Raw genomic sequence first — 18,040 nt, forward strand, 5'->3', positions numbered from 1 at the left:
CGCTAGCACGAAAAGTTCCAACCACGAGGAATCATCGGACACGGCAGCGAAGCTATCGCCGCACTTGTCTGAAGGGAAGAAAAGTATTTCGAGCTCTTGCAAGAGCGGGGCCGATGGGAAAAAAATACGACGGGCAAAATTAGTGGTCAAACGGGGAAGGAAAATTGGCAAGCAGCTTCGCAAGAGAAACGCTCGGAAAAATGCCTCGGAGACGGAAGATGAAAACGATCTGGAGACCGAATCCATGGAGCAGAGTCCTCGAAGTCCCGTGCAGAGATTTATCGAAGAATCGTGTAAAACGAGGGGAGGGAAGGAAACCGTCCCAAGGAGCGAGACTGAAAATTACATCGAAGGTGAAATGATAACAGTGTCGCAGATACAAAGTCCCAGAGCGATAAATTTCGCCGAGAAACGGCTCAGGCCTGCGGCTAAATCCGTGACAAGTGGTCGCTGCAATGGCTCGCTAACGACAGATAAGAACACAAAAGATTTGTCAAAAGCCGGGGAGAATCTTTCTCTGACGAAGACCCGGAACACCTCAAGTTCAAGACGCTTGAACTTCAGGTGCGTTTGCGACAAGCCAGACGAGAATCCGGAGCCTAACGCGAAGCTCGCGTCGTCCTTGAGCGTTCCCGGGAATTCCGGGCCGTCCAGGTTCGCGCAATGCGCCACTTCACAGGCTCCAAACAAAAAAATCGGTTTACCGCTTTCGACGGTAGAAAACAAGCAAGTTCCGGCTGTTACGACCAAAAGATTAGAAAATTCGTCGAAATGCACGAGTTTCGAAACACGAAGGCTGCAGCGTCCATCAACGGCCCAGGAGACATCGCGAAACCGAGTTCCGGAAGCTCAACCTCGAGGGAGGACGTTGAAACCTTCGAGCAGTCGCGAACCGTCGGGAGACCAGAGGAAATTCATGAAAAACTATAAAACGAGTGCCTCCTCGGGTACCAACCGCGAAACAAACATTCCAGCCTTGCGATCAAAGACTTTCGTTCACCCGATCAGACGAGAATCGAGTATCCGATGCGTCGCCGTAAAAGCGGATTGTTCGACGGCGGTGGGCGAACGACCGTCCTCGAAATCGATGTTGAATTCTCCAGCCTGCTCCGGGCCCGTGAAACAGCTCTACCGAAAGCCTTGGAAAAACTCGTCTCGGGTGCAGAGAGACGCTGATTTATCCTCAGAAACTAATCTCGACGACACACCTGTGGATTCGCAGATTAATACGGACACAGAGTTGTCCGGATCCGTGTCCGCTGCGTCGAATTCCAATTCGAAAAACGCTCCTTGCGGTGCCAAGGATTCGAAGCTCCGTGAAAAAGATGCGAGCGAAATTCTCGATGCTGGCAATCGGACGAGCAGTAAATTCCAAAACAAGCACGCACGATCACTGAAAATACTGAAAAGCATACTCTGCCATCAGGGAGTCAATGTCGAGAGCGTCAACAGGGATGTGAAGGAGATACGATCGAGGATCTCGAGCGATTCAAGCAATAAGTCTCAAGTGCCCATTTGCACGGGCCGAAAAAAGTCATCCCCGTTGCTACGGGGGGAGAAAAATTCACCAAACACTTCGAGAACGCTGTTCGAAAAACTTGCGATCCTTGCCGAACCTCAAACGGAAAAACCAGCTCGGCCCGCTGCGGAAGCTCCTTCCGGGAAATGCTTTTCTTCCGCCAATTTAAAAAGCGACTCGACAGTGAACTGTGCCGAATCTACCAAGGATGATGCGGAACAGTGTTCCCTGGATTACACCAGCGCGACGATATCAAAAACGAGTATGCGCTCGTCCAAGTCCAACTTCTCGGAGGACCCACAGGAGAGCAGCGTGGAGCCAGAAAATCCTGCGACCTTCGTCGACGCCTCAATTTCTCCCTTTACGAGTGCGACTGCTCTTTCGAAGCTGGAAAGCAGCAAGTCCTCCGAGGTCGCTGCGACGCAGACCCAGTCCAACATGGTCGATAAGGATTCCATCACCGACGATAAATCTCAACCGGTGACGAACGTGTGGACAGAAACGGCAATGGCGACGCGGGAAGTCTCCACTGACTGCTGTCAGCGTCATTACACAGCATCCAAAGATGTCTCCTGCGGCAAAGATTTCTTGGAATTAACATCGATCTCGAGGGAAGTTAACACCGAAGCTCCCGATATTTTCGTCAAGAGTCGCGGGGTCTGCTTTCGGGGAGCGCGCAAATTGAACGGGAGTTCTCAAGTGACGCCGTACGAAAATTCCCGAGATGCGGCCTGCGGCAGGGATTACGCGGAGTCGCAAGGTGTATCGAAACTCGTAAACACCGACCGTCAGGATTATTTGTACGTGGATCGATCCGCGGACGTTTTAGGGCCGAGGACCATCGAGGACGCTTGTCAGATCGAGCCCCGATTGAGCGTCGTTGATGCGGCGGTCGGCGAAAGCTCTCGCGGTCCAGGGATCACCTCTGGATTCAGCAGGATCAAGCTCGTCGAGGAATTGGACCTTTCGAGTCGTGCCAGTTTATTGGACTTGGATCTACCGAATCACGGCTGCTCGTCGTCCGCCTCGTCGAGATCGTCTCTGGTGCCGTGGCGCGGAACTTCCGCAGGACAATTCGGCACCTCCGCCGACCAAGTGCCACGGGAAGCCATCCTCGCTCTGGGCATTGTGCTCGAACGAGGTGAAAACCTCTACAAAGCAATGGAAATTCATCGAGCCAATTTGGCCGCACGAGAAATTAGGATTAAACGCGAAACGCAGGAAATTCATTGCCGCGAAGTCGAGAGGGAAGCCAAAACGAGACGGACAACTAACGTCGAACACTCACAAATCGCTCGAGATCCCGAAGCCAATCCTGAGGACGACGTTGCAATCATAATCAACGAGCTTTTCAACGACGCGGCAAACGTCGCTGTAAGTCAGGACGGATGCGGGATTATTTGTGGAATTGATGAGCCAAAACTGCATGAGGATAATCAAGAGAACCGTCATCCCGAGATCGCTGGATTCGATGAAAAGGTGAAGAACGATTGTAAAAAAAACTCTGTACGAACGCACAAGAGTGGGGAATTCTCTCTGTTGTCGAGAAACAGCCTCCTCACCGTTGTCTACGGGACCGTGTGCTCTTTCGTCTTTTGGGCGCTACAATTTTCCATAACTTGCGACTCTTTATGATTATTTTTAATAAATTTTACACTACAATGGTAAATATTTTTATTGTATACTTTTAACCCGTAGACGTCACGCTCCCTTTGAGCTCACAGACAGACACTGGTGCTAATTTGCACTTTCGACTTTTCAAAACGTTTTTATTTCATCCCATTGATGTATGGGATTAATCTTACAACGAGACACTTTTTAGGAGTAACAATTCTTGGTAACGATTAAAATCATTTAAAAAATAGAAAAGTCAAGTTTTATTGTAGAAGAGTGGCCAAGTTGAAGATATCGTACGTCGATTTATTTCCGGCAAAACAAAAGCAGACTGGGAAGACTCAGCAACTCAGTTCGAAGCTGTAAAATATACATTGAGCGTCGACGCAAATGTTGAGCACAAAGTGCATAAATCGAGTTATAGTAAAAAGGGTGTGCTCGGTATTTAAGTAGGAAAATGAAAGTTCATTCGTCGTAGACGTCAATGGCTGCTGATCCGGTGACATCGGTCAACTGTTTGGACGTAAACGTCGCTATGATCTTCTGGGGTCCCGCCTTTTGTGGAACCAGCTGATGCTCAACCCTGACGTCCTCCTCGGGAGCGACGTCCCGGAATTGAATTTTTTTGTTTTTCGAGAGACCGGGACCGGCGTAGTTGAAAACGCAATTGGTAAGTGTCTTCTTAAGGGGATTTACGAAACTGAGCGTTATCGTGGCAGGTCTACCGACAACGGGTTCGCCATCGATCTGTCAAGAGGAACGTGGACCATGAATTATTCGTGGTATTGGGAAAAAGTGAAAGTTCCAAATGACCTTTGAGTACCTCAACTTTGATGGTGGGTTTGATCACTTGGAAATCATCTTCATCCGCCCAAGTCTGATTGGTGTCTTTAACTGTAGCTATGACCGATAATTTCATGATGCTGTATTCGACCAGTTTGTCAAGATAGTCGTCAACGGTTACGGACATTCGAAGTTGTTCGCCTACGAGCAAAAAAACTGAAGGGTTAGCGCTGTTCCGAGCAGCACGTGTAAGGCCTCGAGGGCCTTGATTTTCCGGTATAGTGAAAGGTTGTTCGGACGAAAAAAGAAACGTGAGAAATAATCTATCATAGAAAAAAAAACTCACTGGCATTTGGATGAATGGTGAATTCACCGGATGCCTTTTTCACCACGTTGGCCTTGACGCCGTTGTAATAAACACTTCCAGCAGACAAAATCGCTGAAATAGTGCGCCGCTCGGTCGACTTGTTCTTTATGTTGACCGTCACAGTAAACGGTTGACCAATTTTCACTCTTTCGATATCAATCAAATCGAATTCGACGTCCTCTTTATTCGGGGCGGGAAGGGAATAATATTTTTTAGCACTTTGGGTACTACGAACCGCTCGTAAAAGGCTCAAACGTTCCGCTTCGGTGCCTGCAATTAAATTTATTGATTTTTATATCGGATCGCTTGAAATCTTGTGCAAATGAGTTACGTAAAAAACGCGAGCGATTCGCATAGTTAAATCGAAACAAGCCGACGTGAGAAATAATTTGATTTTTGTCTTTGATAGAAAATTCGGCGCTTACGAAATCCTCTCATGCGGATGAAAAAAATAAAGAAATTTTATGAAACCAAATTTTGTTCGGAGTTACACCGGACTCACCTTCGGGTGCTTTATACACATTGGTGATGTCTTGCCTGTCTTTATCACCATTCGGATCAAAAATCCAAGGTTCTTTAGTGAGAATCATACGGCCGATGCTGCAATCGAAGCGATAATAAATTAGCAACGATCGATCTAACGATCTTGACGCGGCGATAATTAGTCACGCTCACTGATATTTATTGGAATCGATCTTGGAGTATCCGAAGTCCGTGGAACGATCGACTTTCCAACGTATGAGATCCGCGTTGACCGTAGCAACCATAAAAGTCACGTCGTAGTTGTATCCGACGACTCCTTGGCGTATGGCTTCAACGGACGCTGGACCGCACTGGTAGATGCCGTCGGATTCTTCTTGCGGTGTGGCATCGATGGCTTGCCAGCCTCCGTAGCCTTTGGGAAGGTCGGGTCTGGCCATCCAGACGTCATTCCACACGTGGAAGTTCCACACCGAATCGGCATCGTCTTTTTCATTGGTCGGATCCGTTTCGAGCTCCTGATTGTTTTCGTCGTAAAAGCGATCGATCGAAAGGGTGACGTTGGCGTCATGGGCGGAAACCAAATTGGTAACGACTCTCGAGGGCAATCCGAGAGCACGGCAAACGGTCGTGACGACGCCGGCGAATACCCAACACTGACCGAAATTAACCGGCTGACCTGTTTCCAAAAAGGCTTCGAGAATCGGCACGCTTCCGGTCCATTCGGACGGTGCGGTTCCGCCCTCGTATTCACCGCTCCAATTGCCCAGGATCACCCCGTTGTCGTCGTTCGCGTTTACCTATGGGCAACCGCACGGATTGTTGACTCTGGTTCGGGGCTTCGTCGCGACCACCGCGGTTGGCAAAATTCTACTTACGGCCCTTGATATGGCTCGGGACACTTTGATTGGATCTCCACGGGCCACGGTTTTGAGTCCGGATCTTTCGAACATGAGCATACAGGCGGGAAGTACGCAAGCGTCGAACTGGCCGAAGACCCACTCCCGACCTCGGGAACTGCCGTAAGGTCCGACCCAAATTTTTCCAACGTCGTTCAGAACGTACTCGTCCAACAATTGCTTGTCTTCCATATACACGAGATCCTCTGGGAATTTTTTAAGAGGACGACAATCAAAACACTTTCAACATCTCACTTTACTGATTATTCATCCATAAGGGTGGGGATAAAATGTTAGAATGACTAAAATTTCAAACAGCTCCAATCTCGAGTTACTAACTTCGAATGATAATACGGAGACAGATGAATTCGACTAGAGCTTTGAATGTCGAAAATAAATGAAGTAGAAACTTCAAGGCTCCGAGCACGTTTACATCGAAAATAGAAATATCGATTTTCCGAAAATTCGAATATCACTCTTTAACGAAAGACCAAATATTACTGAGGCTGAAATACTGAAAGACCAAAATGGCGAAACGTTGGAAAGTCGACCGATCAAAATCAAGAAATGCAACGGAGCTCAAAACTTTTGACTTTCGCCTTTCCGAGCCATCACTATTCTGCCAAGTTATAGGCTCGAAAAAATCGTTTTCGATTTTTTGCTACTCTATATTCTGTTCTGTCTATAAAACAACAATACTCTCCATTTTCAATTCGAAAATATATGCGAACTTTTGAGATTCGTATGGTCCGTTAAAATTGCATTCGAAATGAAAATTATCGAAATATTTTATATTTTCGAGTAATACGAATTCGAAGAATTCGGTTAAACACGTGATCTGCTGAATAGGCGATCGGAAATAAGAATTTTTCTCCAATCTGATGTGAGAACTTTAAAAATTTTGAAATGTCGACCGTCCTACAATTTGGTTATTTGACATATTGTGAAAAATTACCCTTGAGCCACGGATTGAAGAGCAGATAAATGTCTCTGTCATGTTTGTACGTATTGGGTGATCTCCGCCGGCCCAAAATCGTAGTTTCAATGTTCAGAGACCAAACCCCGATTGGACTGTCGACCGGACTGCGCGCTTCGAGCGAAAGGTCCTTTCCGTTGGCTCCGACGAGCCTCACGCCCCAAGCTTCTAAATCGGAGAGGTACGAGCCCCGATTGTTGACGGTGCTGACACCGTGGGTGCCTCGCATCGCGTTTGGCTTCTCACCGAAGCTGAAGAGCATTCTTACAATGTCCGTGTCTGCATCGTACTCGCGGTTGAAACGCAGCGCAACATTGAAAGTCTGACCGCGTCGAAGCACCGGCGTCGGCGGCTCCAGGTGGACCAGCTCGAATGTACACGTATGATGAGCCGTGGCATTCTCCTTCTCGTACATGTGCACCGACTCAATGACCAACGGTTCGTTCGCAGACATATCTGGAACGAAAAATATTGCTTTTCAACGCACCTCGATTACGATCTAAAGGGAAAAACGACTTTGTCACGTCCGGGGAGGAGCGTTAAGGAAAGGTTCGGGTGTTCGAGCCTCGAGCGGCAAACGCAAAGCAAGACCTCGAGAAGTCTTGCTTTTGTCTAATTGCGATTGAGAAAAGGTATTAAAAGTCGTGGACAAAGAGATCGAGGATTCTTTATACACTCTTTAATGAAAATAGATTTTTAGTAAAATACAATCGTAGAACATGATAGAGGGATCTAGGATTCTCTATATATTTCTGATATAACATATAAGGTGTTGTAGTGAATTACAATAAGTGATATACGTTGCCGGAGAGGTGTCTTCGAACTCGTTGATGCGCGGTCGCTATTAGATTTCGTGATCGATCGTAAATATTCAAAATCAAAAGTCGAGATGATTGGAAAATATTTGAAGTCTCGTATCGGAGTAAAATACCTTAACTCCTTCGTTGCTGAAGTTGATTCGCTCTCTACTACACAAGACCTGGAGTTCGTTCAGAGGTTAAGTATAAGACGGCTAACCGAATGGCAACCGAACTACTGCGAACAGTATAAACGCGACTCTAGGTACGGAACGGAATGCTAGTTGTGCCGCAAATCTTGAGCTTTTTATGGGGCCAGATTTGGGTCCGGGGTTTTTTTGTTTGGGTTTGTTTGGCCACAAGTGTTCGGGGTTCTATTTTTCGGGTCTTATAAGGAGAAAACACCTGTGTTATCAATCGATGAATCCCCGAAATTTAGGGCAGTAATGCTCGGATGGGAGTTCCGTAAAACCCAGAACACTTGCGTACATAACATACGTCAGCGCACGTGTCTTTGGCGATGAGATGTCCACGGATGGATTATTTTCGATGTGACATGCGCACTTAGTTCGATATCATTTTAGTTGAATTTCAAAAATAAATGAAATGATAAAAATTTAACGTCGGTTGTCGATGAGAACCGACACCAAACTCGCTCGGATGACGCCTCATCGATGAACAAGTGTTTGAAAATGAGACTCGCTTTGATCGATTCTCAAGACGGACACTCCCAAAGCGCCTCTTCGCTCGTTTGGAATCTGCTGCTTCCGGTTTCGATTGCGGAACGCGGTGAGTCCGTTTCTGCGGATTTCAATCGTGCGAATCCGGGCGAACGTAATTCTCGTCGGTTACCACAAATTCCTGTGTCATCGAGAAACTAACTCCGTCATCGCATCATCACTCGTGTGATACGAACCGATTGAAAATCATCGCGGTCACGAGGCCAGATTACCAATGCCCAGAAATCGGTATCTCCACGTGAGGTGAATGTGGATACGGAGTGCAAGGACGCACCGATGACTCGACCGAGTATAAAAATCATTCTTTGCGACATCGCTGGAGCATCCTCAGCATTGAACGAGTATCAGAACCAAATTTGAAAACGCAACAGTATTGACAATATTCCTTTTTACAATTTCGAAGGACACGCACGAGGAAGCAACGACGTGCCTTAAAACTTGTGCGTGTATGATCATTGGATTAACGCGTACAGCGTGAGTCATTGGGAAACTGTTGATGGCACCAACGCTCAAAAAAGTTGATTTCCATGGAATTCTGTCTCCGAATAAAGACTAATAATAAACACATTTCTGAGGTGTATCTTTGGAATAAAAATATTTTTTATTCAAATAAAAACTCTTAATCGTTGACTCTGGATTTATAAAATGGCCTTGATTCCTTTCTCGTCACGAAAACATCTCGCGTATTTCCGTCTTCGATTAATAGGAACGCGCGCGCTCGCGCGCCCGCGGAGGAGACACGGTTACGCCAAGACCGGGAAAATCCTCTCGCTATTCGTGTCGTTTTGTACACGAGCTCACGAGGTTACGCGTATTTTGTAACAGCAAATGGATTCGATCTCTGCTATGAATCACTTTTTATGTATTTCATAGCTTTAGTCCGATCCGTTAGTCACTTAATCGATTATTTCGAAGGCGCTTCTTCTTTGTTTATTATGTTTGAAATTCATTTATACAATTGTAAGGAAACTATAAATGTCAAACGATTTTTTAAATTTGACTCGTTCTTTCTCAGGCTGGAAGTTGAAAAACATTTTTACCATTTTGACCATTTGTTTTCGCAGCGAATGCGAGAAAAAGGCTCAAATTTCATCGATCATGCGAAGCGAAAAAGCTATGAAACCGGTATTGGAAGGATGTGTTCATTTGTTTAAATAGCTGAATGCGTTATGTAAATGAAAAACAAAGTACACATTGTTGTTACGCGCGCAGATTCGGACTCCGGGAGGCGACTTTTAGAATCATTCATCACGATTTGCATCACTAGATATATAATGATCTGCTTGTCGCTATAAATGATACTTATTTTTAAAACTCTATCGTCCGTGTGATGTTATTCTCGGTTGCCGAAAGAGCATGGGGTCCGTGGACTAGTTAGAACAAAATTTTAATAGACGCAATTTAATTGAAGCAGCTACTGCCTCCCATAGATTTCCATCAATTAGTGCGGCTTTGAAGAAAACACGATGTCCCTTGATTATTTTTTATAGATCGAAAGACTGCATGGGAGTATGTTTTTAGGAGATAACGTTAGACGAGAGTGGAGAAGAGAAAAGGGAGCCTGGAATTTCGATAAGATTATTCATGAACGTAAGTTTTTTCTAACTGAATCTATTGGTGATTTATTCCACAACGTAGTCAAATTTGATGCATTATTTTGAAAAATTTGTTGGCTCGTCTTATAAAATTAGTGAAAAAATACTGTAGACTTTATTTGTTAATAATCTTTCCATTGTTATTTCAACGAATGCTAAATTTGGGATAAATCATCGTAAAACTCCCTCCATCTCTGTCGATTCTTTAACTTTAACTGTATTAAACTGAAAACTATAATTTTTTTACAATATATATATTCGTATTGGATTGCAACATTTATTCGAGAGCAGTAATAAGAATTGTTCTATCCACCATAGTAAAAAGACCTTTTATTCAAAAGACTGAAGAGTCTTTTTTTCTATAAGCATGGTGAAAAATGTTTTCGGTCACTTCAAATGTTTATATTGAAAAGTATTTTCGGGCAACCGAGAAAAAAAACTGTATGAATGGTAAAATGTCACAAGTATTTGGTGTATATTCGTGTAATTATCAGAGAATTTACTATGCTGACAGTCGAAATTTGTGATTTACAATAAATTTCCACTTATCGGTAAGTGCTAGTCTGACATGACGAATAACACTTCTCGAAAACAAAACGAAATATAGTTATCACGTGCATCACATTTTACTGTCCACATAAAGCTGTCTACAATTCAAGGGACGAAAAATAGTTAAATTCAGAAAATACTATGTTGTTTGTAATTGTTGCCTGCATTAAAAATTCTTGAAAAATAACATATTCTTTACCATAAAAAACGAATACATTTTCCCCATGCATGGTTTTCTCAATATCTTAATAATCAATTTATTACTGATTAGCATATTTATATTTCCACATAAATAGCTCAGGCGATTGTTAAATTTGTGAAAAGGAATTTCGAACGATCGTGGAGTCTGTTTTTAGATCGAAATTTTCCGTATCCGCTTGTTTTTATTATCTAGAATTTGAATAGTTGATCAACTGACCTTCGAAAGTTGTAAAAGACACTCGAAGAAACAATCTGGGCAAAAAATCTGGGAATTAGTGTGGAGAAATCAGTGGATCTCGTTGGACTGACGGACCGCGGTGTCGATCTGCCTTTTTATAAGGGGTTCGGCTTCCTTCGATAGGACCGCGAAACTCCCCACCGATGTGGCATCGTTGACCGAGTGATTAACGCTTCAAAAAACTATGTGTTATGACCTACACAGCCGATACGGGTGCAGCACGATGGACCACAAAAAGAAAAGTGACAAATGCTTGATTCCGAATATTTCTCCGGAGTGCTGTCATTAAAGAAATATTGAAAAAATCATTTTGTAAGACAATTCGAATCGCGGTGTTTTCGATGAAGAACTTTTCAAGAGCCGCGCTTCTAAATGATTTTAAGAATAGCTGCCACGACTCTTTATTTCGTTAAGTAGTTTGGAACCAAGACATTTTTTATCACGATTAAGTGAGTAGGGTGACGATGTGAAGAACGTTCCTCGAGCTACGTCCCGCTGATTTATTTCTCTTTTCAAACTGACGCGAAGTTAAATTGAAAAGAAAATTTGTATGCTACAAAAAATTGACGATTTAGCCTCTTGAAAATAATTTATTTGCTCAGTGCGATTCTGACAAACTTAATTACACTTTGCGAACAAAGAAAAAACGAAAAAGGAAGCTGAGAAATTCGTGATTAAACGTTATCTAATCGTTTTGCAAATTAAGACACTAGGTTAGCTGGCTTTAATTGTGTGCTTCCCTCCGAGATACAATAATATATCGCTCTCTTATTAGCGAGACCGCAGAATTCCTAATTGATGCCGAACGCAAGCATTTTTCTTTGACATTCATTGCGAACTGAGCTCGACTTTAGTTCTGAAATGAAAAAAAAAAAAAAAAAAAAAAAAAAAAACGCGGAGAATCGCTTATCGCTCGTTGAACTTCCTCACATAATTCGTAGTTTGATGGAATTCATTCGAACGTCGATGAGAGTGATCTGGTTGGTTGAAAAAACAAAAAAAAAAAAAAACAATCGGCCCACCTCGAACGACGCTTTTTTTCATTCATTTATTTTTCGTACTTTATTTATAAGAAACGAATAATTAATGGAAATCTCAATCCAAACTGGATTTAGATCTGGTCCGGCCGCCTTATTACTGTTACAGCTGGTGTGCGATAGTTCACATCTGTGATTATTATTTATCTTTCCATTTCGCATTTATAACTTTTCATTTTCTTTTTTTTTTTTTTTTTGAAATTGTGGCTGCATCTAGATGGCGCCTGTAGGTACACTCCCATCTGGTGATTTGTTTTCGTTTAGTTACTTCAATCCCGTTCTCTCGTTCTCTCATTATTTTCGCATGGGAAAAACTCACAGAGAACACGTATCTTTATATATACACAAATATACATATACATTGATATACAGGGTTTCCCGAGCTCGACCAGGTTGAGGCGAAAATTTCGAAGCCGTCTTCTCATCAGCTCAAAATAAAGAGCTACCGATCGTTCGTGTCAAAATGTTAGACCAAAGATGCAAAAAACAAAATCAAACTTTTAGAGCAGAACATTTTTTTAATAAAAAATGTGTGTGTTTCAACGTACTCTCGAGACCAATGTTTCAAAAATGGGGAAACAATGGTCACAAACTTTTTTGTTGTAAACTTTCTGCTCCACGAGGTTTCAGATTCGTAATTATGCCTAAAATGGCACAAGCCTTTTGAGCGAGTACCGAAGTTTAAGGTAAAGACCGGAAATAACGGGAAGACCCTGTATACATAAGTGCATATGTATATCGATCATCGATTAAATGATTTTTTGTTTTGTTTATCGTTATACAGAATATAGGACGTGTTACCCTAAGAAAAAATGGACCGTGAATTGAGCACCCTTCTAAAAGTCTAAAAACATTTCACATTTAAGGCAAGTAGTCATCGTACCTAAATCAATAACTGACGAAAAAAAATACACACACACACGCGCGCACACACACATATTAACGACACTTAAAGTGGAGTAATAAATCTCTAATGACTGCGGAAACGGGCGTTTTTTTAGTAGCGGATTTCTATCGTCTGTAATTTGTAATCATTGATTTTCCATAAAAAAGAAAACGACTTTAAGAGAGACGCGTGCTCTCTTGATTCGAGCGAAATCATTTAGCCGTAACTGTTTCATACTTTTTGTTTTCATCGAAATTTGGCACAGACACATGTATTTCATCAGACTTGTTCGAAAGAAAAAAATATATAATTATGATAAATCCTGCGTACAGTTGAGTCAACGTCCCGGTGTGTGTTTTCTGTTCATTTGCAGGTTCGTGCATTTTGAAAAAGTTCGAATACAAAGTCGTGCAATTTCATTCAGCCCCGCAGATTCCATGGCACTTGATACCGAGCTATTATTCGTCCTTTGCATTTATTTAGCATCGCAATTTGATGAAAAAATTGGTGTTTCTTTTTCTCTTTGAAGAAAAAAAAATGTTTAATAACTGGCTTAAATATTGAATAATCGTACATAGCCTAGCGAAAAATAACCAACGACATTGGAAATTAGGAGAAATAAAGAAAAGAAGTAACTCGCAATCGCAACACTGTTAAATAAACGATGGAACTCGTGCAAATATAGCACGTTTTACAACGTGATGAAACAATACAATCAATCACGAGCGAGAAACAATTTTTTGTTTTTCCGTATCTTTCCTTGTTTTGTTTTCATTCGACGATTAGTCTAAATATTAATAATTACATCAAATATTGGCTAATCAATATAACAGCACTTTTCTTAAACCCACGCTGGCGTCGTGGCGAACGTCGACTCCGTTCGAAGGCTCTTGGCAATGTGTGTGCAATCGTAACGCGCTTCACGGCCTAGTCGAACGCAGTCTACTTCCGCCCGAGGCTTCCACAACGTCAATCGTATTATCACAGTCAACCGCCTTTTCTCATCGTTTCCGTATTATTTGTTTCGTTTTTTATTCCTTCTTTTTTTTTTTTGAGTCTGGGCTATTGTTTCCAAATCCAGTTCCGTTCTTTCCATATACCCTCGCATAATGTTCGCACTTTTTGCCTATACTCTTGCGAAAGAGAGCGTATCGGTGCGCGAACAGCGCGAGCGTGGCTCTCGGCCACAGGCTTCGTTTGCAGGTACATCGGTTTTCACGAACCCCTTATTTTTCTATATATTATTTTGTTTTTTATTCTTTTTCTATAATGCTCTTCCCCGTGTGTGTGTTTGCAAACATTTTCCGACAGCCCGGCCGCGGTTTTTTATTTATACGACAAATCTTTTCATTCTGCTTACTTCCCCGCCCCATCATTGTACCGAGTATGGAATAAAACATATATCGCAATCATATGGAAAGATAACCTTCTTAAATCATTGATAACCCGATCATTTTCCGCCCCTCCCCATTCCCTTTATCATATCTCGTGATTGGGCTTTACTTTTGTTCTTCATTTCCTGCTTCTTCGTAAGTAATAATATTATAATCGTTATTGTTTAGCAATGGTAGTGCCGGACTAGCTGAAAATACATAATATAACGGACAGGTTATCTGCGGAATATGCATTTTTCTTTGTTTTTTGTGTTTTTTTTGTTTTTTTTTTTTTTATCTACGACTTTAATAAACATGTATGTACGTTGGGCATTCAACGCCATTTCGACGTGTTTCTCGAGTCCGCCATTTTGTGCATTACTCTTTTGCCTCTCTCGGATATACGTCGGGAGACTCAATTTAAAAACGCTTCGTCGCAGCAGTTTAAGGAACTTTCGGTTGGCTCGACTAAGCTTCGAGTTGGGCTCGTACCGTTGTCGAGGTGCACCCATAATTTATCGACGGTACCGCGATTGCCTTCAATTTTCAATGACTTTTTGCAGTGAAATAATAGCTGACGATTCGAGATGAAAGTGGCGCCGATAAGGAAACGTTGGAGAGAACGTTTTGTAAATGAACGTGAATCAAAATCATCGATCAATAATGACGTTGAAAATTTCGCTCAAACAAGGCATTACAAAATGGCGGTTGTGGGAGCAAATTCAAGAGCCAAAAAAGTCGATTTGGCGTAGGAGGCCTCGTACAACATTCACACCCCGAGATATACACCGACATACATATTGCACTTTATGTATGTGTATTATACCTAAATATTATCTTTTTTTCTTTTTCTTTTCCTTATTATTTTATTTTATTTTTTTATTCATTCGATAACGCGTGACTAGTACCAACAAAAGAATAAGAGAATTTTTTTTTCGCATTCCCCCCGATCGCGTGCCCGAGAAAACGTTCGAAGATTCGTCAACAAATATTTCGGCCTTGATCCGAAGTTGACGAATTTTCGAGAGAAAAAAAAAACTTAAATTTCGTCGTATCTTATTATAATTGCCCGTGACCCAAGCAGCCTATAAAAGCCCATTGCGACTCCTCGGTCTACGCGATCCCTGGCTAACGGGTATACATAAATTTTCCACGAATCACCTTAGAGAGTTTTACGTTTTACTTTATTCTCTCAAATGAACGCGTCTATTATATTCTGTTTTTTTTTGCTTCTTTCACTCTTTTGACTCTCAATTCTGTTTTAGCGAGCTGCCTAACTCTTCGCGCAGAGCCTAACGGGCTCTAAGGACACAATGTCGAGATTAATGCCTACGCACGACGACCAAGCGATCTCGAACCGCGCCGTTTGTTCGGTTTTTCATTATTTCTTCTTCTCTGCGCTCTGCTGCTGCTCGTTTTTCTTCTGTTTGCTATATTATGGGCGCCTCTGTGTGTTGTGTGTGTATTTTTCCAAATGAAGTACCGGGCGCTTCACACGCTAGCGATCCGAGGGTAACTCGTAGTATTTGGTTGAGTTTTATCGTCGTCGAACGTCCGGGGCTAACTCGGTGATTCGTCCGCCTCGATCGGGCCACCGGATACTCCGGATACACCAGATACACCTGCCTCGCTCTCACGATCCATCGTTACGAACTGCTGCGACAGAGTCTGGAGGCTCTGCCTGACCTGTGGTAACGTTGAAAAAAAAACAAACGTTAATCAATGCGAAACATGGAAAAAAATATGGTTTTTTTCAAACGTGTCATCGTCACAGTGAATTTTAATTTTTGGCTCTTTGACCCCTGAAAATCATTTATTTGAAGATGAATGCGATCGAGCACGTCCTTAATCTTCCTTTCAACAGAAAATTTTCCTCGCTTGCTGCATATTGGGATTCGGTTCTCTTCTCCTCTCTTCGCTTTTCCATACCGAAGAGACTGGACCACGATCGAGTTGTTTTCAGTGGACATTTAGCAATACAAGAAAATCGAAAATGCCCAAAACCAATGTTTTTCGGTTTGCGTTAAAAAACGACTTCGATGTTGTGTTTATTGTGAGTAAATAAAGAATACGTACTTGGCAATTACTTTTATGATCTTTCGTGATTCTTTTGGGGGGTTTTTAAGCACGTTGCTTCCAGATGAATTATAACTTATCACAGTTGAAGCGTTCTGCTTATCGCACTGACTTCTGAAGCGACGAAAGATAACGCGAAAGTTCATAGAACCATTTTTGTATAACATCAAATTTTCTATGTAAAGTTTCCAGTATCACGGCTCTACAGTAGTTTAGACAGAAAGTCTGATTGCATTCGTAAGATTTGTGCGCAGAACAAACGATCGCAACGAATTGTTTGAATCCTCTTGTAAGGCAAACCACTCAAGTTTGAAGAATGGTGTCGTCAACTTTTTTGTATACGAGGTAAAAAGATCCTTTCATGAACAGTGCGATAGCTTCAAATATTGTACGTATAATGATATTATATAGGGAATTCGTAACCACTAGCTGATCAATGGGCATAATTTTGATTGGATTATTCGAGAATTGTAAAGAAAATTAGTTTTAGGTACCAAAATATTTAACTATTGGTCCTGAGTGAGTGTTTCTCAATTTTTTTCAGAATTTTTCAACGTTAATAGCTCATAAACGCATAGAAAAAAATCATACTTCCACAACGGGCGATAGCTTAAAATGTTTGGCACATAATCACCGATTTTTGGGAATTTTTATCAGATTAAAAAAAAGACGCTTTTTCGGATTTTCTTTTCTTTCTTTTTTTTCAAAAATGGCTGTTGAGAAAAATCTGAAAAAACGTCAGAGTGTTTTTTAGACTTAATATAATCATATAAAAAAATGTCCAAATTGACGGGGATTTACTGCTCTACGAAAATGGCATAAATGCTAGAATTGTTCAAATGTTTTCTTTGGTATATGATCCGAGTTTTGTTTTTAATTCTCACTTACTAATTTCTCTTTATTATTTATTCTTGTACAGTTCCAGGGATCGTTTCATTTATGGCTTCAAAATATGAAAATGTTTCCAAGTTATGGTAACTGTAGCGAAATAATTTTCAAGTTCCTCTTTATTGAAGTGAGCACTCAAAAAGATGAGAGAAAATCTCTCATCGCGCTACCAACGCTGACAGGTCAAAGGTTCAAAGAAATTCCTGGTGCTCTAATACGTTTTACTGAGCGTTTAGATCTTGATGGACATTTTAAAATATTCACACGAGGACTCTCTTCATTCAGAGACCAAATTTCGTACTTCGTTATACAAAAAGCCACTAAACTGCTTGCTTCAGTACTTCAACATCGAATGAAATTTTGTAATTAAACGTGTTTTGTGTTAGTCTTGCAGTATTTAGAGAAAAAAAATACGAGAAAGTTTGACAGCAAAATTCGTCAAAACTTGTCATTCGTCTCAAAAAGTATTGAACATTCAACGTGACTTTTGAAACTTGATGAATTTGATTTGAAAAAATCTGTAAATTATCCAAATATATTTTTACCTTGACGATTTGATCGAGGTTTGAAGTTAAATACTGCATAAGACGATCCTGAGTAAATCTTTCTGGTGAGGCGAGAGGATGATTGATATATGCAGTGTGCAATCTGTCTATTCGTAGCATCATGAGGGCTGCCGAAACGTAGAGAGCCGCGAGGAGAGCAACGAGTATGGCGATTATCGTAGCTGGCCTCATTTCGCACCATATCAACGATCTCAGGCCACCCATTCTCGTATTGTTCTCAGGCGGTATCATTTTTGGCATTGCTATCTGCTCCAGCCTGTAAAAATACCAAACGCCTGTGTTAACTTTTCTATTACATTATTAATCGAATAAAAATGACTAAACTTTTTGAGAACTGAAAAATTTGGCATTTTAATCATCGATTCGACGTATCGATATCCATAGTCATGAACAACAATAATCCATCGCTCGGGTTTATCGAACAGATCGATCTCCTTGCCACTGCTAATTATGTAC

The 18,040-nt window shown here is 41.8% G+C and overlaps 2 protein-coding genes across 6 annotated transcripts in view; both read right to left on the minus strand.

The window, feature by feature from the left end:
- Positions 1-3,271: 3,271 nt before the first annotated feature.
- Positions 3,272-11,213, minus strand: LOC122412589 (hemocyte protein-glutamine gamma-glutamyltransferase-like). The gene is made up of 8 exons (XM_043422252.1): positions 10,738-11,213; positions 6,618-7,094; positions 5,642-5,868; positions 4,959-5,563; positions 4,786-4,883; positions 4,263-4,553; positions 3,957-4,117; positions 3,272-3,880 (listed from the first exon to the last, which is right to left on the minus strand). Exons 2-8 carry the CDS (start codon positions 7,090-7,092, stop codon positions 3,599-3,601), a joined length of 2,139 nt encoding a protein of 712 aa, XP_043278187.1. The 5' UTR covers positions 7,093-7,094; positions 10,738-11,213; the 3' UTR covers positions 3,272-3,598.
- A 115-nt stretch (positions 11,214-11,328) lies between these two features.
- Positions 11,329-18,040, minus strand: part of LOC122412590 (GRAM domain-containing protein 2B-like) — a 40,317-nt gene continuing 33,605 nt past the window's right edge. For all 5 annotated transcript variants that reach the window (XM_043422253.1, XM_043422257.1, XM_043422255.1 and 2 more), the window contains exons 7-8: positions 17,564-17,840; positions 11,329-15,740 (exon numbers count right to left, since the gene is read on the minus strand). In XM_043422253.1, coding sequence (XP_043278188.1) covers positions 15,615-15,740; positions 17,564-17,840 — 403 coding nt within the window. In that variant the 3' untranslated portion in view covers positions 11,329-15,614. The remainder of the gene's footprint in view (positions 15,741-17,563; positions 17,841-18,040) is intronic.

The sequence above is a fragment of the Venturia canescens genome, chromosome 6, assembly GCF_019457755.1.
Source record: "Venturia canescens isolate UGA chromosome 6, ASM1945775v1, whole genome shotgun sequence".
In the NCBI taxonomy this organism is placed as follows: domain Eukaryota; kingdom Metazoa; phylum Arthropoda; class Insecta; order Hymenoptera; family Ichneumonidae; genus Venturia; species Venturia canescens.